The sequence below is a fragment of the Bombina bombina genome, chromosome 3 (assembly GCF_027579735.1).
Source record: "Bombina bombina isolate aBomBom1 chromosome 3, aBomBom1.pri, whole genome shotgun sequence".
Lineage (NCBI taxonomy): Eukaryota > Metazoa > Chordata > Amphibia > Anura > Bombinatoridae > Bombina > Bombina bombina.
This window is the reverse complement of record NC_069501.1, coordinates 134,068,825-134,093,281: the sequence shown is the minus strand read 5'-3', so window position 1 is coordinate 134,093,281 and position 24,457 is coordinate 134,068,825. Positions and strand designations below refer to the sequence as shown.

General features: G+C 35.7%; 1 protein-coding gene across 1 annotated transcript in view; it reads right to left on the bottom strand.

Annotated features, from left to right (window-relative positions):
- CYYR1 (cysteine and tyrosine rich 1) overlaps positions 1-20,880 on the bottom strand; it is a 251,918-nt gene extending 231,038 nt beyond the window's left edge. The window contains exon 1 of the mRNA XM_053705996.1: positions 20,467-20,880. Within this exon, the coding sequence (XP_053561971.1) occupies positions 20,467-20,533 (67 nt within the window). The 5' untranslated portion in view covers positions 20,534-20,880. The remainder of the gene's footprint in view (positions 1-20,466) is intronic.
- Between the last annotated feature and the right edge of the window lie 3,577 nt (positions 20,881-24,457).

Below are 24,457 nucleotides of genomic sequence, written 5' to 3'. Positions count from 1 at the left end.
CCAAGAGAACAAAGTAAATTTAATAAAAGAAGTTTTTATTCAGAAACTTTTTTTATTTTTTATCTTTAAATTGAATCCTGAATCTGAATCATGGAAGAAAATAATAGTGTTCCATGTCCATTTAATTAAAGTGATTGTAAATTATACATTTGTTTTTATTTTTTGTAATAATCTTCATTGTTAAAAGTATCCTCCACCCATTTCTGTTTGATCCCATCTGCTCTCTACGTAGACAACAAAGGCAATAGAGGCACTAATATGCATGCACATAGTCTCATCAGCTGCTCGAATGTAAAGAATGAATCATGAGATTCATTGTTAACTTTTAGAGCGGCAAGCTGCTGAGGCAGTGTTTTCCATGACACTGCAGAGGTCTTCCACACTTGCGTTTTGAATCACTGTTTGCACATACATAAACAGACAATCGCCTGAGGCCAGTACTGTGCATGTGCAATACAGCCCCGCCTGTAAACAAAAAAATCATAGCGCATGCGTAGCTATAAAATGTCATGCAGAACATAGGAATGTTCAAGCTGTATGGCTAAGAAGATAATTAGATAAGAATTAAACATGTCACAGAAATAAAAAAATGAGGATCGAGAGGGGCCTTGCAGAATGAATTTCATTAAGAAATATATCAGGAAAGATTTTATGTGTAAAGTACAGGGTAAAGAAAACAATATATATATATATATATATATATATATATATATTAATAATGGCAAATATTTCAAATGTAATGTGTACATAGAGCGACCTTACCATCACTTTAACCCCTTTGATGTGCATATAGCTTGTCATGCACATCACAGCCTGCAGGAGCATGACGAGCCGTTTTCCTGTAGGGGGATTTCCATTAAACTGCTGTTTTCTGCGATCCCCTGCAGTACAGGCTGGGGATTCATTGGTGGCCTAGTGGGTGGCACTCCCAGGCTTCATTGGAGTGCTGGTGACGTCAACACATACACGTGTAGCTGCTAGGGAGCTAGATGGGGAGGTTCTTCAAACCCCTCGATCTCAGCTGCCATAGCAGCTACAAACCTCAAAGACCCCTCAGTTGAAAGAGAATTGCCTGCACAGTGGATGTTTTAAATTTTGGGAACTTGTTTGGGAATGAGAAATTATATATATATATATATATATATATATATATATATATATATATATATATATATATATATATATACAGTATATATATAATTAAAGGGATTAAAAAATCTAGTATAAAGTTCATTTTCTAGTAAACAGGTCCCTATGTTAAATAATATATTTATTTGCATAGTGGTAACAGTGAACACCTTGCAAGAAAAAAGTGCTTTTATTTTTGTACTGCACAATGGGGCCTCTCTAATCTATATTATAACCCCCAAAAGCCTGTATGGGCCCCTATTTCACACATGGCTAGCCATGATGACAATTTAGTAATCACAGTAACAGCAGCGGTCACTGGGCTATTTCGAATATTTATTACTAAAATCTAAGCAAAAATATACATTTTTTTTACAGTTTTTGCCACAGCTTTCACACATGCCATGAATTATAAATATAATAATGTCATATTGTGAATCTGCTGGGCCTGCTGAAAAAAAACAATATATAATTTGTGTGGGTCACTCACTTAAATTTGACTTACAATAGGGTTTAAATTTACAGTAGGTAGCAAAAAAAGCTGAAATTGGCTCAGCACTTGGGTGTAAAAGGCTTAGCAGTGAAAGTGTAAGTAATGGCACAGGACTGATACCAATGCCAGTAGGTGCAATATAGACACCTACCTTTGCATATACCTACCCTTACTACTGTTAGATGCAGTAATTATTAGCTCCAACTGCGCATAATAAGAGGAAGGATAATGAATCTAGTATACACAAATATTTACCTTAAAGGACCAGTAAACACAGTAGATTTGCATAATCAACAAATGCAAGATAACAAGACCATACAATAGCATTTACTCTGAATTTCAAATGAGTAGTAGATTCTTTTCTAACACATTTTAAAGTTATGTATATTTCCACTCCCCCTGTACCATGTGATAGCAATCAGCCAATCCTAAATGCATATACGTATAGTCTGAGTTCTTGCACATGCTCAGTAGGAGCCGGTGACTCAAAAAAAGTGTAAATATAAAAGACTGTGCACATTTTTTTTAATGGAAGTAAATTGCAAAGTTGTTTAAAATTACATGCTCTATCTGAATCATGAAAATTTAATAAAGCCTGAGTGTCCCTTTAAATGGAGAAACACTTTTTTTTTATATATATCTCTTGTTGGAGCAAGCAATAAAGCAAGTGTCAATGTGTCCCCCTCCATAAATCTCTCCCTTGAATTTAAAGTGAAATTATCAGGCTCTCAATCTGACGCCTGATTGAACAGTTTTGCTAAAAGTTTATATTTAACTTGCGGGAACCTGTGATCATGTGATATACAGTACAAAGCAATATCCTTTGTAAGTGCCTAGTCTGCGTTCTGCAAGCTATTTAAGATTTAGGACAACGTAAGTATTATGAGATATTAAAGGGACACAAAACACTTTGACACTGTAATATAATATGAATAAAGGGACATGAAAACCACATGTTTTCTCTCATGATTCAGATGGAGCAGACAATTTTAAACAACTTTATATTTACTTCTATTATCAATTTTCTTGGTATCTTTTGTTGAAAATCTGGGATGAATGCTTAGGAACCAGCAAATTTCTGGATCACTATATGGCAGCAGTTTTGTAAGAATGTTATCCATTTGCAAGAGTACTAGATGGCAGCCATGCAGTGCTCCAGATGCCTACCTAGGTATCTCTTCAACACAGAATATCATGGAAACTAAGCAAAGTTGATAATAGAATTAAATTGAAAACTTTTTTTAAAAAGGTTTTTTCTGTCTGAATCACTGGCAGTAAAAAAACAGGTAGCAAACCCCCCCCCCCAAAAAAAAATCTTTACAATATATTTAACTAATGAATTAAGGGTTTTCTAATTCTGAGAACTGGATGTGCACACTGCAAACTTCACAAGTCTAACTCTGCTACATATTTGTCTCAAATTGGCCTCGGTAGAGCTGATAAGATACTGCAAATGCAAGTTGTGATAAGAAACTGACTATAGCAAGCCTTGTCTGCTCCGGTAACAAATCTGGATTGGCCTCTCCTAATAAGACAAATAGTGTGGAGGGTTTGGGCATTGGAAAAAAATATAAATTTTGCAAACAGGGTATTAATGTATTTAGAAAGGCTCTACATTTGGCTCAAATAGTAATTTAAATAAAAGTGCAAAAAGAAAAAATATTAGAGCATTTTATTAGTACACTATTGCTTGTATATAACTATATGTTTAAGCCCTGCAAAGGGATTAAAAACATAGTTAAAGTCAGCTCCAGAATAGTAATGCACTACTGGGAGTTAGCTAAAAATAGCAAACAGCTGGTGAGCCAATGGCAAGAGATAAATATGTGTAGCCTCCAATCATCAGCTAGCATCCAGTACTGTAGGATATGTACAAATTTTGTCTACAAAGGATACCAAGAGAACAGTCAATTTGAAAATAGAAGTGAATTTAAAAGTGCCTAATAATGATATACACATACAAGTATATGCCTCTTGTCATTGGCTCAACAGATGTGTTCAGCAGACGTGTGTATTGGGAGGTTTCAGATACCTCAGAATGCAGAAGATGGTGTCCGCTGCGGCGCTGACTCTTTTCAGAGCCGCATTTATTTTTGTGAAAGTTTAGTAAACTTAAATCTGTGCAAATCCAGATCTTAGTGTGTTGCACTTTCACAAGAATAATTCTGGCTCCGAAAAGAGCGAGTGGACGTCCTCTTCCGCATTCGGAAATATGTCGTGTTTATCTAGCTCCCAGAAGTGCATTGCTGCTCTGGCACATACTCTTCAACAAAGCATAGTAAAAAACAAAGATAATTTAATAAAAGAAGTACTTTGGAAAGTTGTATAACATTGTGTGCTTTATTTGAATTATTAAAGTTTAATTTTGACATTATTTTTCCGTTAACAGAGCAACAGGTCCACTGAATTTCAGTTACTACAATTGGTGCAAAAATATTTTCCAACAAACCCTCCAGGATTTTGTTCTCTAATGTTACTCTGTCCCAAACTGATACCTGTAGTGCTTTTTTTCGAGGGGATTATCTTAAAACAATAGGTGTTCAATTTCATATAATGGGGCTTGATAGGGCTCGCCGGAAACAGAAGTTATGAAGCAGTGATCTAAAGACCGCTGCTCCATAACTTGTCCGCCTGCTCTGAGGCGGTGGACAGAAATCAACACGATCGAATACGATCGGGTTGATTGACACCCCCTGCTAGCAGCCGAGTAGCCGGGAATCTGCAGGGGGCGGCATTGCACCAGCAGTTCACCAGAACTGCTGGTGCAATGATAAATGCCGAGAGCGTATGCTGTCGGCATTTATCAATGTGCAGCGGACATGATCCGCAATATCTGATCATGTCCGCTCGCACTATGATAATTAGGCCCCATAGCCTGTGGTCCAATGTCAAAACAGTAGCAAAATGCACAGTAATTAAAAATGAATAGAAACATTATTTTTAAGTGAAAAGAAACAAAGTAACAGGGTATCAAATAAACTTTTATGACTTGAACAAGGGTATTGCTCACATTTTTCCAAGGCTGGATTGGCCTACCAGGATACCAGAAGATTTCCCGGTGGGCTGCAGCAGCTAGGGCTGGAAAGCTACAATTTAAAAGGGGTTATTAATGGATGTAATTGGGTTGTAGGCTGTATATATAGATAACAATAATCTGGCATTTTTATTTAATTCAAACTAATAACTAATATAATATAATTCTGTTATAAAATATTGGGGGAAGGAGTATTTTCTGATGTTAAAAAATGTGTTATTTGCAATGAAACCCTGATTTCATGGAACAGGTTTTATCTCAGCTAGAAAGCATAGAAGTGCTATAGATTCCCCTTGTATGATGTGATCCTGATATGACTGAACACATTCAATCTCTGCTTCTCTCTCTTGTGAATGTGAGCAAAACCTCATTGTCCCTGTTCAGTTTAGAATATCTCATGGCTCAGTATTCCTGTCAGGATCATTTAATGTTTTTCATCTCAGTGAAAAAAACTATTTTAAAATCTCTTGCTAGTTGCCTGCATGAAAATCAGATCTTTCTAGTTCCTCCAAGGTTATTTGCAGCAGCTTTACAGATATTTGCAGTAGCTTTCACCACATCACTTGGATTTATCAAAGGTTAGTAAAATAAAGCAAAGTGAAAAAGGCGCTATTAAGGAGATCTATTGGTTCCTTTGCCTCCAAGTCAATTACAGGCACTCTCATTTTGCACTGCTTCTAAAGCTTACAAGGAAAATGGTTTTACTTCTATTCTGAGAAACATTGACTTCTGTTTGATGTACAGTATACATTGTGTGATACATTCTATAAGACCAAAGGAAGAACAAAATATCACAATACAGGTAGTTTGTAGACAGACATTTTTTCTGTGATTGCCACTGCTTATCAAAGATAGTTCTCTAATGAAAAGGGCAACGCAGTGCAATCATAAAACAGAGCAATTTATAACTGCAAAATTGTTACTGTAATCCACGCAAAGGGGTTAAACACATGGTTAAAGTCCTGCAGCAGGGGTGATTCCTGAACAGAACACGGTTGGTATGTGTGTATGCCACTCCTCAGCTCACTGGATATGTCAAGCTCCACCCACCACTTCATTTGGAGGAGCCAATCAAGACTTAAATCTGTAGAAGATAAATTTAGCCCCGGCCATTATGTTACTATAAAGTGAATTGTTTGAATTTGTTTTAGGAGAGATGTGTAGCAGGGTTAGCCTTGAGACATCAGCAGGGTGTATTCCGGTGTTTTTTCCAGCTCTGGGAATTTGAAAATCTACAATTGTCTGAGCTAAATTACATGAAAAATTGATAAAATAAATAATGAAAATATATTGCAAAATTGTTTAACTGTGCATAACAACATTTTGGGCCAGATTACAAGTGGCGATATTGTTTTTACACAGCTTAAATTGCGCTTGTATTATGAGTTGAAAATAAAAACGATCACTTGAGTGCAATCACGATTTATGCTAGAATTATTACCTCGACTTCAGAGCATAGATGTTGTACAAAAGATATCAAAATACATTACAAAAGGTACAGAAACACTCATAACACCATCTAATAAAAACTATTAGATAAAAATATTGCACACAAAAGTGCTCAATGTATGTATACATATGTATTTAAAGACATATATATAGCATTGGAGCCCTTTGCAGTTAAGGAGGAGAGAGAAAAAGAGAGAGAAAGAAAAAAAGAGAGAGAAAAAAAGAGAGAGAAAGAAAGAGAGAGAAAGAAAGAGAGAGAAAGAAAGAGAGAGAAAGAAAGAGAGAGAAAGAAAGAGAGAGAAAGAAAGAGAGAGAAAGAAAGAGAGAGAAAGAAAGAGAGAGAAAGAAAGAGAGAGAAAGAAAGAGAGAAAGAAAGAGAGAAAGAAAGAGAGAGAAAGAGAGAAAGAGAGAGAGAGAGAGAGAGAGAGAGAGAGAGAGGTAAGCTGTTTGCGTGTATCGGGTTATCGCAAGCATAATAACTTTTTACTTTCAACTCATAATACCAGCGCAACCCGACACGTGCAAAAAGTTTACTTCTAGTGCAATTAGCGCTCGCCGCTTTTGCAAAAACATGTTCTCTTCTTTTTATTTAAATCCCATTTCTTCCTCACTTCTTGTCCACTAAGTCACTAGCCATTTAAATCTCTATTTAACGCCTGTCATAACATCCCCTGCTGATCTGAGGATTCAGGTTGTTAATGCTTCTTGTGAATCGGTCTGAGCTACAGTACTATAAAAGCAGATGACAGACATAGGGCTTCACAACAAAGCAAGTGTAACAGGATCTGTCAGGCAAAACAAAGTCTATTGACTGGTTTAAAGGGTCATGTTGGGTTATCATAAAACGCTCCAATTTGTTAGAAAATCATTAGGAAGGATTTTGTCTATGATTTTAAAGGGATATGAAACCTAAATTATTTATTTTATGATTCAGACAGAGTATACAATTTTTAAAGGGACATTGTACACTAGATTTTTCTTTGCATAAATGTTTTGTAGATGTAGATGATCCATTCATATAGACCATCTGGGTGTGATTTTGTAAAAATGTGTTGTTTTGCTTATTTTTAAATAACATTGTGCTGATTTTCATATGCAGGGGAGTGGGAGGGTATGCTCTCAGCCCCTTTCAGTGGGTGTCCCTGCCTAACCTAATCAACATTGCTAAATTGGGAGCATCTAGGTAAGTTTCTAAAATATTTTATACTGAATTTTTATATCAGTATCTGTGCATATTCTTTATAGTAGTGTCTATTACATGTAGTTAAATAAAAATTGGCTTATACTGTCCCTTTAAGCAACTTTCTAATTTACTCCTTTTTATCAATTTTTCTTTGTTTTCTTAGTATCTTTATTTTGAAAAGCAAGAATGTAAGCTTAGTCGGCCCATTTTCGGTTCAGCATCTGGGTAGCGGTTGCTGATTGGTGTCTAAATGTAGCCACCAATCAGCAAGCTCTACCCAGGGTGCAAAACCAAAAATGGGCCGGATCCTAAGCTTAAATTCTTGTTTTTTCAAATAAATATATCTAGAGAACAAAGAAAAAATGATAATAGGAGTAAATTAGACAGTTGCTTAAAATTCTATGCTCTATCTGAATCATGAAAGAAAAAAATTGGGTTTAATATCCCTTTAACTCTTACAAATAGGCAAAAAATCTCCTCTGTTTAGTCTTTACTCCCTATTTACTCCCTATTTATCACAGTACATCCCTATAAATATTTATTTATTTAAATGTCCTTACTATGGGCTCGTTTCCATTGAGCCGTAATTCAGTTTGCCTGCACTCGCAAAAGAGATAAATATGCTGTCGGAAGCAATTTCGTTTATCGACTGTTTTCAATGGCGCGTTATACCTCAATATCGGCAGCTGGACTCCGGCTGCCTAAAAAATCTTTGCGTCCCATAGAAAGTAATAGAAGCCGTTAATCGATAAATTATACCAGGTTTCCAATGAAAGCGCAAACCGTTAATACACTGTCGGAGGCTGTCGATACATTGAGAAATATTACACCCATCTCAACTAGGTGTAAAAGAGGAAAATTGTGCTTTTTGAGACCTATTTTCTACTGAAAATATAAAACTTTCAAATAATGCAAGTGTTTTAATGTAGAAATAAATTGTTATAACAATGACAAAAGATAAATAGGAAACACTGCAATGTCTGCTTCTGATGAATGGCGACTGGAACACAATATTTATACAGTTGTGGACAGAGAAATGAGAAAAAAACATCTGCATAACTCAAAGCTATTCTTCAGGAGAAGAGGCGCTAGTGTATAATCAGCTCATTAATACCAAAAGCAATTCTACTCAAACAGCATTCTAAAGTTACAATATAGCTCAGCTCTCCTTTATCCTATGTTTTATTTTTATATATTGTCCAGAATATTCAGTATTTGCAACTGATACAACTTAAACTCATATAGTTCTGTAAGAGATGGGTGGGCTAAAATTAGACACCAATCAGCAAGTACTACCCAGGTGCTGAACCAAAAATGGGCAGGCTCCTAAGCTTACATTCAAATAAAGATAACACGAGAACGAAGAAAAATTGATAGTAGGAGTAAATAGGAAAGTTGCTTAAAATTACCTGCTCTATCTGAATCATAAACGTTTAATTTTGACTAGACTATTCCTTTAAAGAGCCAGTTATAATTGCAGGCACAAGTATAGCAGACGAACATAGTAACATAGTAGATGAGGTTGAAAAAAGACCGAACTCTATCACGTTCAACCTATACAAATCTAAAATACTTACAAAAAGCTCTAGTTAAGCTTAAATAATACCACTAAAAGGTGACCCATTTAATACTAGCAATCATATCCATGAATTTTGTTTCTAGACAGAAATGTATCCAAACAATTTTTAAATGTATCTAGGGTATTGGCATTCACTACCTCCTTTGGTAATGAGTTCCACAATTGTATTGCTCTTACAGTGAAAAAACTTTTCCTATCTGAATCATGAAAGAAAAAAATTGGGTTTAATATCCCTTTAACACTTACAAATAGGCAAAAATCTCCTCTGTTTAGTCTAAAGGGCCGATAACTGGTATATATGAGAATTTCCATAAGTTTGTTTAGATTGCAATTAATTTTATTTTACTTAGATTCAAATGTAACATAATTTACTTTTTATCATTTGATTATTTATGTTAATTAAACTGTGTCTATTGTTATGAATCTTATTAGGTTATTAAACCTGATTCACGTCTAACTGACGTCAGCAGAATGATTTGAAGGAACATAAAAGTGCAACAAGAAAATGCTCAACCATTATGCTGAAGCAATAGTGCAATAAGGGCTAGATTTATCAAAGGCTAGGTGAACTCTGTATGTGCTTTGCCTGTAACTACGCCCCAGCTCGCCTCCGGAGAAGCGCACATGTGCGCCTGAAATCATAAAAAAATAGACGTAACTTTGCACAGGCGAGCTGGGGCGCAATAATGATAAATTTCGCCTTTCTGAAAAAGCATTTACTCCCTATTTATCACAGTACATCCCTATAAATATTTATTTATTTAAATGTCCTTACTATGGGCTCGTTTCCATTGAGCCGTAATTTGGTTTGCGCACGCTCGCAAACAGATAAATATGCTGTCGGAAGCAATTTCATTTATCAACTGTTTCCAATGGCGGGCTATACCTCAATATCGGCAGCTGGACTCCGGCTGCCGAAAAAATCTTTGCGTCCCATAGAAAGTAATAGAAGCCGTTAATCGATAAATTATACCAGGTTTCCAATGAAAGCGCAAACCATTAATACACTGTCGGAGGCTGTCGATACATTGAGAAATATTACACCCAGCTCAACTAGGTGTAAAAGAGGAAAATTGTGCTTTTTGAGACCTATTTTCTATTAAATTGATAAAACTTGCAAATAATGCAAGTGTTTTAATATAGAAATAAATTGTTATAAGTAATATTTATTGTTGTCTCATGTAAAGGAATAGTTGAATTTATATTCTAATAGAAATATCAGTATATTTTTAAATATAATAATATATGCAAGAACATATCTACATCATTCAAACTAGCAGAAAAGGGGATTGTGGTTGTGTGTAATTTTAGTTTGTCTGCATTTATACAAGAATCTTTAGCGGAATTAATCTATTAATTAAATATTAGACTTGACTATGAATTATAGTTATTACCGCTGAAAACTAATTTCTTTAAATAACTACCAGTTAAGATAGAGGTAATATGCTGTAATCGCAGCACTTATTTGTAAATATGGGTATAGGCCGGTAACCCCTTAATAAAGGATATGATATAACAGCAGCAGACTTAGGTAACGAGTAACACAAACTAGTAACTTAATATTTATGTTATAGACCGGTAACCAAATAATAACAGTCACGCTGTAACAAAGCTTATATATATAAGCAGTGGTATAGGCCGGTATCCTATCAAGAATAGTAATACAGCAATTGCAGACTATACATACAACTGGTGATATAGATCGGTATTCTGTAACTACATGATTTTAAATGATTACATTTAAATAACTACCATTAGGTTGATTATAAACCAATACGTTGTAACCGCTTGAATTAGTTGCAATAGATGGTATAGGCCGGTAACCTTTTATTAGGGGATATGGTATAACTGCAACAAACATAAGCAACTAGCAGTACAAGCAGGTAACCTAATATTAATTAATACGCTACATTTACAGCATCTATATGTTAACAGTGGTACAGTCCGGCAACCAAACAATAAAAGATCTGATACGTATGAGCAGTGGTATAGGCCGGTAACTGATTGTTATTAACAATGAGGTAATCACACCCTACACACACATTCAGTGATATAGACCGGTAACCTTGAACTGCAAGACTTTAAACCAATCTAACCCAATAACTATCAACATAGAAATGCAGTAATTGCTGTACTCATTTATAGTACAAGGTACAGGCCGGTAGCCCTTTATTAAGGGATATATTACAATTACAGCAAGCACAGGCAACTAGTGATACAAGCTGAAAACCCAATACTTATTGATATATTTTAACAGCGGTACAGACTGGTAACCAGAATAATAAATAGAGACGCAGTAACGAAGCCTGTACATACAAGCAGTGTTTTAGGCCGGTAACCTATTATCAATAGCTATGCAGCAATTGCAACTTGTTTATATAATTAGAGGTATAGACCGGTAATCTCTAACTGCACAATTATTCTATTTTTCTACCAGTACAAATACGTTGGAACTGTTGTACTCATTGGTAATAAAAGGTATAGGCCGGTAACTATTTATCTAGGGATAAGGTACAATTGCAGCAGACTTAGGCAACTAGCGAGACAAGCTGGTAACCCAATATCAATCGATACGCTACAGTTACAGAATTTATAGGTGAACAGAGGTATAGACATATAATAATAGATTTGCTGTAACTGAACGTGCATATACGAGCAGTGGTATAGGCTGGTAACCCAGAGTTAATAACTGTGCTGTGGTAGCACCCTATACATACAACTAGTGGCATTAACCTATAACCTATTAATAATAGATATATTACACACAGTGATATAGGCCGGTAATCCACTATTAATAGCTAAGCAACAATGGTGACACGCACAAGTAACTAGTAATATAGGCCGGTACCCTACCAGCAGACCTGATTCTGTTGCTCCTATTTGAGGTAACCTAAGGTATAAACCAGTATGCCGTCCTATTAGTAATTATATTATGCTGGTACCAATCCCACTACCTTTATTTTGAGACTAACTCTAATCCTCTATCTCCATTTGGTAATATATAATCTCACTTACTTATATAAAACAGACGTTTATTTTAAATGTGTGTCCTTGTGTAAATACATTATTTTAAAATATTTCTATTAAATTTTATTTGAAAAAGCCTTGCACTCCATCCAACAGTCTTAAACTATCTATCTTATAAATTTAACTAACAGGAATGTGAGTGCTATACAGGTGTACAACATTATCAGTTTTTTACTGATCTGTTCCAGTTCATAATTCAAACTAGACCTATGCCTAGGGCAGCAATACATATTACTTATATTTATGAAGTGGTAAATATAATTATATAAAAAATAGTATTTGATGATCTGTTCCAGTTCATAATTCAAACTAGACCTATGCCTAGGGCAGCAATACATATTACTTATATTTATGAAGTGGTAAATATAATTATATAAAAAATAGTATTTGATTATTGTTAAAAATATGTATTATAAATAAGTGTATCTTTATTTTTCTTGAGAGGTGTTCACAGGTAAGGAGCACGGATATTAAACGTAAATTCTATAGCGGCAGGCCGGATTACCTTAGCAACTAATTGATTTTCAAGAAATCCGACGTCAGATGGAAGCGTTAACACAACGTTAACTTACAGCTACACGAAAATAGCAACTGCACGCAATGCGCAAAATATTTCAATGGAAACCTGGTACTAAAATGGAGCTGTAAATTACTCTTAGCTGTCGGCCACTTCGGTAGCTTACGGCTCCATTTTTAACGACTCAATGGAAGCGAGCCCTATGTGTTTAAACACATAGTTAAACTCAGATAAAGTAATGTGCAAAGCATCTATGGACTACTGGGAGCTAGCTAAACACATAGGGTGAGCCAATGACAAGTTTCATATGTGTACAGCCACTAAAAGCCAGCTAGCTCCCATTACTGTACTTCTGCTACTAAGCCTAACTAATTATGCTTTTCAACAAATGTTTTTAAGAGAAGATTCATATAAATAAATTCAATTAGTCTTCTAAAAGTGCACGCTCTATCTGAACTATAAAAGTTTAGACTTTCATGCAGGTTTTAGCAGAGGGTCTTTATATCCCCTCTCCCCGCTATATACTTATTGACCTTGTGTCCCAAATTAAATTCCCTGATTTGCATTTTAATTTTGGCTTGAATGTCCGTTTATAATGACTGTATTACTTGTATGCCCCATTACCCATAATCCTAAACTTCCATTTACCGCTAGATATTGGTTTCTTTTTTTTACATAGCTTCAATAAAACTTGTTTATCTGGAGTCACTTCCTGCAACAATAACAAAAGATAAATAGGAAACACTGCAATGTCTGCTTCTGATGAATGGCGACTGGAACACAATATTTATACAGTTGTGGACAGAGAAAGGAGAAAAAAACATCCGCATAACTCAAAGCTATTCTGCAGGAGAAAAGGCGCTAGTGTATAATCAGCTCATTAATACCAAAAGCAATTCTACTCAAACAGCATTCTAAAGTTACAATATAGCGCATCTCTCCTTTATCCTATGCTTTTATTTTTATATATTGTCCAGAATATTCAGTATTTGCAACTGATACAACTTAAACTCATATAGTTCTGTAAGTGATGGGTGGGCTAAAATTAGACACCAATCAGCAAGCACTACCCAGGTTCTGAACCAAAAATGGGCAGGCTCCTAAGCTTACATTCAAATAAAGATAACAAGAGAATGAAGAAAAATTGATAGTAGGAGTAAATAGGAAAGTTGCTTAAAATTGCCTGCTCTATCTGAATTATAAAAGTTTAATTTTGACTAGACTATTCCTTTAAAGAGCCAGTTATAATTGCAGGCACAAATATAGCAGACAAACATAGTAACATAGTAACATAGTAGATGAGGTTGAAAAAAGACCGAAGTCCATTAAGTTCAACCTATACAAATCTAAAATACTTACAAAAAGCTCCAGTTAAGCTTAAATAATCCCACTAAAAGGTGACCCATTTAATACTAGCAATCATCCATGAATTTTGTTTCTAGACAGAAATGTATCCAAACAATTTTCAAATGTATCTAGGGTATTGGCATTCACTACCTCCTTTGGTAATGAGTTCCACAATTTTATTGCTCTTACAGTGAAAAAATGTTTCCGTTGCAGGAGATTAAATCTCCTTTCCTCCAACCTTAAAGGGATACTAACCCCAAATTTTTTCTTTCATGATTCAGATAGAGCATGCAATTTTAAGCAACTTTCTAATTTACTCCTATTATCAATTTTCTTTGTTCTCATGTTATCTTGATTTGAAAAAGCAGTAATAAAAGGTTAGGAGCCAGCCCATTTTAAGTTTAGCACCTCGGTAGCGCTTGCTGATTGGTTTGCTACATTTAGCCACAAATAAGCAAGTGCTACCCAGGTGCTGAACAAAAAATGGTCTGTCTCTAAAGCTTACAGTACTGCTTTTTCAAATCAAGATATCATGAGAACAAAGAAAAAATGATAATAGGAGTAAATTAGAAAGGTGCTTAAAATCTCATGCTCTATCTGAATCATGAAAGAAAAAAAATTGGTTTAGTATCCCTTTAAATTGGGACCTCTTGTCACAAACAATTTCCTTGGAATAAACAGAGCTTCTACCATCTCTGTATATGGGTCTTGAATATATTAATATAAAGTAATCATGTCACCTCTCAAGCACATTTTTTCTAAAGAAAACAGACCTAGTTTGGCTAGCCTCTCCTGATAGCTTACATTCTCCATTCCTCTTATTAGCTTTGTGGCCCTTCTCTGAACTTTTTCTAGTTCTGCAATATCTTTTTTTGCGATCGGTCCCCAGAACTGCACTCCATACTCAAGGTGAGGTCTTACCAGGGATTTATATAGTGAGAGAATTATGCTATTCCCTTGAATCAATGCCTCTTTTAATACATGCTAGTATTTTATTAGCCTTTGTAGCCGCTGCCCTCCATTGTGCACCCATCTTTAGCTTGTTATCTATTAGTACTCCCAAATCCATTTCCTTCTCTGTTTGGCTAAGTCTTGTCCCATTTAAATAATACATTGCCTGCTTATTTTTACTTCCAAAATATAGAACCTTGCATTTTCCCGTATAAAATCTCATTTTCTATTTACCTGCCCATACTTATAATTTTTGCAGATCCCTTTGTAACGAAAGTTCATCCTGCTCTAACCTAATGACCTTACTTAACTTAGTATTCACAAAAATAGATATGTCCTTATTTAAAGTGAAGGTAAACTCACCCTAGTGTCGAACTAGTATTGCATTCTTCTTTTAAAATAAATATTGTCTTTGCAAGGGTTAAAACGCATGTAAAATGTGTGTTCTAGCGCCTAAATACTAAAATAAGGTAAAATATTTATATGACTTCAAATTAAGCAAATATCAGTATATCCATTAAGTTCAAACTGTTTATCAAACATAAACTTGGAAATATAAAATCTCCTGCTTTTGTATCAGACATGGCTATTTATTTACCTGCTGGACTAAGTTGTGTCCTTATTTGTTTGAAAGTAAAACAATATTTGTAAGAAATAAAAAAACAAGAGACTGATAGATTTAGTGTTGTTGGAGAAATAGCTTAAAGTGAATGTAAAGTTTCATGAATGAGTGCCCGTTTCTTTCATTCATTAAACTTTACATTGCAGCGTTTTTTTTTAAATACCTGTTTCTTTAGGAAACCCTCCCCCAACAGATCCTCTGTACGGCTTCCTCCAATCATGGCATACACCCCAAGGCTTTCCAGTTTGTGAGGCCACGTAACGATTGGATGAAGCCGGTTTCGTTATCAATATACTAAGTACAGCCTGAGAAGTGTGCGGAGGATCGCCAGTGTGGTGTTCCTAAAGATAAAAGGTAAGTAATGCTTCAATGTAAATTTTAATGAATGAAAGTGCCCCTGTTTTTAATAGTATTTTTAAAAACCGGACATTCATTTGTTCAAATTTACTTTCACTTTAAATTAATTTTAATGTTAAAACACATGTTAAAAGGAGATAAATTCAACTTGTGAAAGAGAATCCCATATAACAGTAATATGTTCAAAATACAGATGTATTGTTTACCCTACTGAAAACATGTGCTCCTTTTGAAGGGCTTCTCCTCAGATATGCTCCTTTATTGGCACTTGATTGGCTACATCAGTGTCCTCTGCCAATCCAGAGCTGATATGGAATAACAGGACTTGAGAACCCCAGGAGCCTGGGAGCCACTGGCTCCTAGAATTTTATCCCTGGTTCTTAACTTTTTGTGTTATTCTCCATATTTCTATATACAAATACCACTGTGTGTCTCCTAAAAGTATGTCTGGCTCCTAAATATTCTTACTGGCTACTAAATTTTAAGCAGATTTGTCAACCCCTGATTCACCAGAACATGATTTTGAGGACTATGTCAGTCACCAAGGAATTTTTTTAAGCTTTCAAAGGGAGCAACCTCAGAGTCAACATCAGGGTAAGAAGCACAAACATAATTATGTTGTGTTGCTAAAGAATAACATATCTGTGTTTGTTGAACTTGCCAAATTTAGCCCACCACTTGCTTTATTTGGAGGAGCCAATTGGAACTCAAGTCTGTAGCTGATACGATTTGCCCTGGTCATATTGTTAGTATAAAGTACATTGTATTGCAGTTGTTAGGGAACAGTACAGCAGTGTTAGTCTTGAGAAGTCTGCAGTGTGCATTTAAAGTTCTGAGTATCAGAAAAGCCACTATTTTTTTATTTAGCTAAACTATATGAAAAGAAGGCAAAATAAAAAAATGAAAGCATATTGCAAAGTTGTTTACTATCCCTTTAATACTAAGTGCTTTTTAAGATAATGACTTTTGTCTCCTTTTAGTTGAGATTTAATTGCCACTGAGACTTTGCGGCCAATTTATCAAATGTCTGTCCAACATGATCCACTCAGCCCGCTGCTTAAGAACGCTGCTTCATAACTGCTGTTTCCGACAAGCCTGAAGGCTCACGTGGAAACAGGGATGCCAGGGGCCATTTGTCCCTTGATAAATCGGCCCCTTTGACTTGAATGGCAAATTTTTAACTCATTTTAATCTAGATGCAATTTTAAAAATATCAGCATGGCATCTTGCTTTGTACATTAAAGAAATTATTCCCTTTAAACAGACATGATACGCTAAATTTTTTTTTCAAGCTATGAAAAGTATAAGTGAAATACAACAATTCATCAAATACCTTTAACTATCAATTCTTTGTTTATTTTATACATTTTTGTTTACAGTCGTAAGTCTTTTTTAAACCCTCTGTGGGATCATTATACAAGTTCTACCATAGTGGGTTACCTAGGTAGGGAAACATGATTGTGCATGACTCACTCTTTGCTGACGTCACCCACAGCAGCCAATCCATCTGACTGCAAATGTAGGAAAAGTATTACCTGCAGAGTTATTTTATCACTGGGCTATCTCAGGAAATAACACATGCTTTATACAGGGAGAATAACTGCACCTCCATTCAGGAGGCGTTAGACAGACAGATAGAAGCATTTTTACAATATACTTTCATTAGCAACAATGCTTCTAGAAAAATGTTTTACTGTTTTTCAGCATACGCACATATGCTGTGATTGCCCCCGTGCACAATCTTCACTGATGCAATACGCACCACCACCAGCTCTGAAAAAGCATGGTGCTTGAATCCTGATTCTCTAGTCACAAGTAGCATATGTAAGTATGCCACTGAAACAGTAATACGGTTTACTAGAAGCATATTTTTGCTAATGGAATGGAATATTGCAAAAATGCTTCTATTTAAAATTGTAATGCGTTTATACACAATATAATCCTGACCTTTCTATCCCTTTAAATGTAATCCTCTTGTAGTGTACCGAAAATTCAACAGTTGATGCACATCTAATAAGTAATAACCCTTAGCACCCTACAATGCAGAAGAAACATTGACCATGACTGGGAGAACAGGTGAAGAAACAGCACAGAGTAATCCATCAAATTAAAGGGACACTGAACCCAATTTTTTTCTTTTGTGATTCAGATAGAGCATGACATTTTAAGCAACTTTCTAATTTACTCCTATTATCAAATTTTCTTTATTCTCTTGGTATCTTTATTTGAAATGCAAGAATGTAAGTTTAGATGCCGGCCCATTTTTGGTGAACAACCTAGGTTGTCCTTGCTGATTGGTGTTTAAATTCATCCACCAATCAAAAACTGCTGCCCAGATCTGAACCAAGAAAAAAAAGCTTATATGCCTTCTTTTTTCAATAAAGATAGCAAGAGAATGAATAAACATTGATAATAGGAGTAAATTAGAAAGTTGCTTAAAATTGCATGCTCTATCTGAATCCCGAAAGAATAAATTTGGGTTCAGTGTCCCTTTAATATAACATTATCGATAAATATAACATAAATGCTAATATCTAATATGTGGCAAATATTTTAAAGGGACATAAATGTTTTGCTACCCTTTGATTAAATGTAGCTCCTTCCACAGCAGCATACGTGAGTCAGGCCCAGGAACACTATATGGCAACACTGCTTGCAACAATGCATTGCTGAATGCAACTGCAGTTATATATGGGTTGATCACAATACATTAGAAAAAAAGTAACAAATTATTTACCTACAAAATCCTGTAGACTTTAATGGTGGTTTTCTGTAGAAAATCATTAGATTGTGATCTACCCCACAGTTAGAAAACTATAGCAATGTATCATTACCATGTCCCTTTAAGTATATTAACACAGGGTATTTTGAATTGCACAGCTCTATATATATATATTTGCAGTGATCACACTGTATTATCCTTCACCAACAACACTGGTGCACTATGTTCTATAAAATAAGTTTACTTGTTATATCTGTATCGGTTACAATGTCATTTTCTTGTATGTTTCTCTGTAGATTCCCATTTACATGACTTGTTTACACAGTTGACTGTAACCTGTGAAAAGCTAAATATTAGTTAAAGAAACAGCTGCTCTTGCAGGAAACAAACACACATGTGTACTGCAACCTCCATGCATACTTTCTCCTAAACACATACTCTGTCAACCAATCAGCTGTGCATATGAGTATAACATATTTAGAAGTTACAATGATACAGTATATACATTTTCATTATCTCTCAGTGGTTGCAAAAGCATATTTGTGTGACATACAAGTGTTTATATTACCATTTATTATGTGTTTCCCCTAAATGTATATCTTGTTTATAAAGTGACAACACACTCTGTGGTACAGGATTACAGAGTAATAAAATATATGAGTAATACAGAATGCATATACATATCAAGGGATAAAATAAACTGACTATCCATCACTTCCACGCATTTTTACATCATTGATCTAAGTTGCGCAATATTTGCAGCCAGTTTAACAGAAGAAGAGATATAACAGAGAATGTGTTTAGGTAAACCAGGGTTTTTTTTTTTTAAATTGATTGGAAATAAAAAAAGACAGATACATTCAGTCCCAGCTACTATATATTTAATTCACTGGCTCTGCTAAACTATTCTGTTGCTTAAATACAGGGATAACTAAATAAAGGTACATATAGAGACACAGATTAAAGGGACATTCAGTTCAACATATAAATGCACGTATTTGAATAGAAACATATGTTCAATATGCATGTATTGGCAAAAATGCTTCTAGTAAATGTAACTTATCACTGTTTTGATGTTAATATTTTTCTCTGCACATGCAAGTGAAGCATAGCTGGATATTCTCAGTGCACCAACATTGTAAATAGTGCAGCTGCTTAGAGAACAAGTGGGGTTTTTATATCGTGTCAGCAATTAACAAACTGAGTCATTACCGAGCATATGTTTAAAATGCTGGTGCACAGTCCTACTTAAATACACTTTTGAAACAGCTATAACTTTTATTAGAAGCCTTTTTGCTAATAAATATATATTACACAAATGGTTCTATTCAAAACTGAAATGCATACATGTGGATTCCAGTTTTGGCAGGAATTTCCCTGTAATGGTCCATTTATATATGACACAGGCGGTGACAGCCAGCCACATGTGGGGAACATATGAAGATCTCATTAGTGTAAGCCCCTTCTTAATGGAAATCCCTCTCATTACCTTCCCACTTATGCAAAATTCCTGATGTGTTGACCAGTCTTGTCTGCAATTATATAATCTACATAATAACAGTGGAAGATACCACGAATGATCATTGTCTCCAGTGGAAAAGCTAAATATACTGTAGCTAAATTTCTCATGTACAGTCTAGAGTCAGACCACCCTGCACTAACAGATCTGAATGTGCTGACCAGCTCTCTTCAGCCTCACTGAGGATTGTCAGTGCCACATCCTGTGCAAAAAACTCTCAAAATCACAAACCTGCCACATCCTGTGCAAAAAAAACTCTCAAAATCACAAACCTGCCACATCCTGTGCAAAAAACTCTCAAAATCACAAACCTGCCACATACTGTGCAAAAAACTCTCAAAATCACAAACCTGCCACATCCTGTGCAAAAAAACTCTCAAAATCACAAACCTGCCACATCCTGTGCAAAAAACTCTCAAAATCACAAACCTGCCTCATCCTGTGCAAAAAACTCTCAAAATCACAAACCTGCCACATCCTGTGCAAAAAACTCTCAAAATCACAAACCTTTCTTTTACTTTAAAAGTGAATCACTGACCTGAGAAAGAGAAGAGCAGCAGCAGCCTGAGCAGATGTGGATGCCTGAGAGACCTTGGTATGTCCATCCAAACTTTGGAGAACTCCTGTGCGGCTGATCCCTGTATGTAACTGGTAAATACAATGCCCTGTGCCAGCCACGCGGGACGTCACAAAACAAGGAGTTGAACTTTGGCAGAGCTCACCAGCAGCTCATCTCACTGCTGCAAAGGCTGATGTTTCTCTGATGCCTTTTTTCCTTTGTGTGAGAGAATTCCCAAGTACATGACCCTGCTCCTTCCTCCTGATTTCCAACAGCTTTTCCTGATGTCTCCATTCTCAAATTTCATCCTGGTGGGTGGTACTGAGAGCGTTTTTTTTTAAAGTCACAGCTCTCAAACTCAGTGTGATACCCTGCAGGGGCTTCTTTCTTTTGTTAACATTGCCAAGCAGTATGGGTGTTGCTGTATTAATGCAGATGGTACAGGCTGCTTTCTTCTCGTCTGTATAGTCAATTATAAAACTTGTGACCCAGATGTATAATTATAAAATGCCCCTGAATGTCTAAACTATGTAACAATATAGAGTAAAACATGTATGTCCTATTTTCGTTATGCTTTTGTTCTAATTAAAAATGTAACTTTACATAGTGTGATTGCTCTAAATTGGAATAACTGCAACTGAAATAGACATTATAGAGCAGCGATCTTCAACCTTTTTTTTGCCGTGGCACACTTTTTTACATTTAAAAATCCTGCGGCACACCACCATCCCAAAATTTTACAAAATCACACATTGTAGCCTAATACAGCATATATATATATATATATATATATATATATATACACATACATACACACACACACACTGTACTGCCATGCCTCCTACAAACTATACGTGACATATTGACATTCATTCACAAACAAACAATAATGATTGTCTGTGAATGAATGTCAATATGTCATGATTGTACATGATGTCTGCCTGATGAGCCTGTCACATGCCTCCCAATATTTTTAAAATTTGAAATAGGGACACCCCCGCACTGGGAAAATTCAACACCCCCCACCCCCCCCCCCGCAAACTGGGAAAAGTGTTATCTGTGGAGCACAAGATTATATGGGGAGCATGGTATACTGTTCTGGAGGAGGAGCAAAGCTGCGCCAGCATGCATGGGGGATTGAAGTGTCGCGTGGTGCTGCGTGTAGAGCCGGCACTAGGCACGTTTTGTGGGGGTTCTTTTCAAGTGTGAACACGGGTCGGGGAGGTGAGCTGCCGCTGCAGTTATTCTCAGTCATCATCTCACTCAAAATAAAAAAACGGCCCAGAGTAAAAAACAAGCAAAATTTAAAAAATGTCACACTGTTGTCAGTCTGCCGTGGCACACCTGAGGATCTCTCACGGCACACTGGTTGAAAAACACTGTTATAGAGCAAACTATGTTGTGGCTATATAGTTTATATGTGTATATATATATATATATATATATATATATATATATATATATATATATATATATATATATATATATAGTATAAATGCATTGTTTAATATATTTTTTTTAAACAATTTGGACAAATAGTGGCAAATAGTGCCAGTGTTGGAGTTTAATAATGTTAAACATTTTTTAACCCAATCTATATTGAAGTTTATTAGTCTACAGTGGGTGTTTGCATCCCAGCATAGTGTACACTGACAGAAAGAGCTCTAAGTCTGCCAATATGACATATAAAATTATTTAAAGGGACGTTTAAGTCAAAATTGAACTTTCCTGGTTTTGACATAACATGCAATTTTTAGATACTTCAATTTATTTATACTATCAAATCTACTTCCTTCTCTTTTGGAATCTTTTTTTTAGGAGCATAAAAAAATAAAATATTTTAATATTTGTAATTAGTGGCAAATTATCATTTTATACCAATGATTTATGTTCTCTCTCAAAATCTAGGAAATGGTTTATGTGCTCATACAAAAATCTAAAACTGAAGTTGCTCTTCTTAAAGGGGCATTAAACCCCATTTTTTCATGATTCAGATAACCATGCAATTTTAAACACCTTTCTAATTTACTTCTATTATCAAATTTGGTATCCTTTGTTGAAGGAGCAGTAACATACTAAATTGAGCTAGCTGAGCTCATCAGGTGAGCCAATGGCAACTGTAATATATGAGCAGCCACCAATCAACAGCCAGCTCCCAGTAATGCATTGCTGCTCCTGAGACTAACTAGGCAAATTAGAAAGTTGTTTGCTCTATCTGAATCATGAAAGAAAAATTTGGGATTTCATGTCCCTTTAACTATTTCATTACATGGCACATTTACCACTCATTCAATAATATGAGATCATTAATGACATAATGTCTTCATATAATATGTAAATAATGAAATCACCCATTATTTTTACATGAACGAATGCTAAGAAAGGAAAGTCATTTTTTAAGTTTTGTCTGTATACAGTGCTCACAGTGATTGTTTTAAAAATATTCAATTGACTGACCATGGCATTTTCAGGCTTTGTGCACCTTATTGGGACACAAACCTTTAATAAAATATTTTTGTTGTTGAATTTTCTATTAAAGGGACACAAAACCAGATATTTAAATAATTTTCCAATTTACTTTTATTATTCATTTTCTCATTCTCTGTGTCCTTTGTATAGGCGTGAGCACAGGTTGTTCCGGGTGTGCCTGAGTACACCCTAATAACCACACGCCTTTGCGTCACACCCAAGATTAGGGCAAAAAAGAAACTCTATAATCATTACTAACCATGCTCACTAATAATAAAAATGCAGCTTTTTGCGGCATTGTCAGTTTAGCTGCGCTCTGTTAAAGGGACACTGAACCCAATTTATTTCTTTTGTGATTCAGATAGAGCATGCAATTTTAAGCAACCTTTTAATGTACTCCTATTATCAATTTTTCTTCGCTCTCTTGCTATCTTTATTTGAAAAATAAGGCATCTAAGCTAAGGAGCTAGCAAATTTTTGGTTCAGGCCATGGACAGCACTTGTTTATTGGTACTGTCCAATCAGCGAGGACAACCCAAGTTGTTCAGCAAAAAATGGTCCGGCATCTAAACTTACATTTTTTGCTTTTCAAATAAAGATACCAAGAGAATGAAAAAAATTGATAATAGGAATAAATTAGAAAGTTGCTTAAAATTGTATGCTCTATCTGAATCACGAAAGAAAAAAATTGGTTTCAGTGTCCCTTTAAACTTCCTCTTTCCCTCCCAATTTGAAGCATCTTCCAAAAACTGACACTCCCCTGAGCATCCAGCCCTGCAGTACCTTAGTTGTTTGCCCCTAGGGTTGCCACCTCAGCCATGTTTTCTTGGACACTTATGAGTTACACATGCTGCAGGGTGTGCAGGGAGGAACATGTATTGTGTTTCTGGACAGCACTATTTATATTCCTCCCTGCACACCCTGCAGCATGTGTAACTTATAAGTGTTCTGTATTTTAAGGGATGGGTGGCAACCCTATTTGCCCCCCCCAGGTCCCCACTGCCATGGACTGGTGGAAGGGCTGCAGCGCTGTGGGAATGAGGGCAGTGGAAGCAGCAGTTGCTGCCTACGGCTGCAAATGAAGAACTGCATGTCCAGGCCAGGAGGGGGAAGGCAAGGACTCTGAGTTTGGCAAGCTCAGCAGGGTCTCCGGGCACAGGCAAGGGAAGTCCAAATGGAGAGTGCCGGAGGGAACCCTCTGATAGCAGCACCACCAGTATTAAAGTAAAGATATTTACTGAGCCACTTTAGAACGTTTTCGATTCATATCCTTAATCATGTCTGATTCAAACATCATTGTACTGCCTTTAAATAATCATCAAGCCACACCCATAAAACACTTTAACCCTTAAAGCTCCTTTTCACCAAAACAAATACTAACACATTCTACAATACAATTAAGCCCCCACTCTCACAAAAAAAAACTTTCTTAAAGGAATAGTCTAGTCAAAATTCAACTTTAAAGGGACAGTAAACCCAAAACTTTTCTTTCATTATTTAG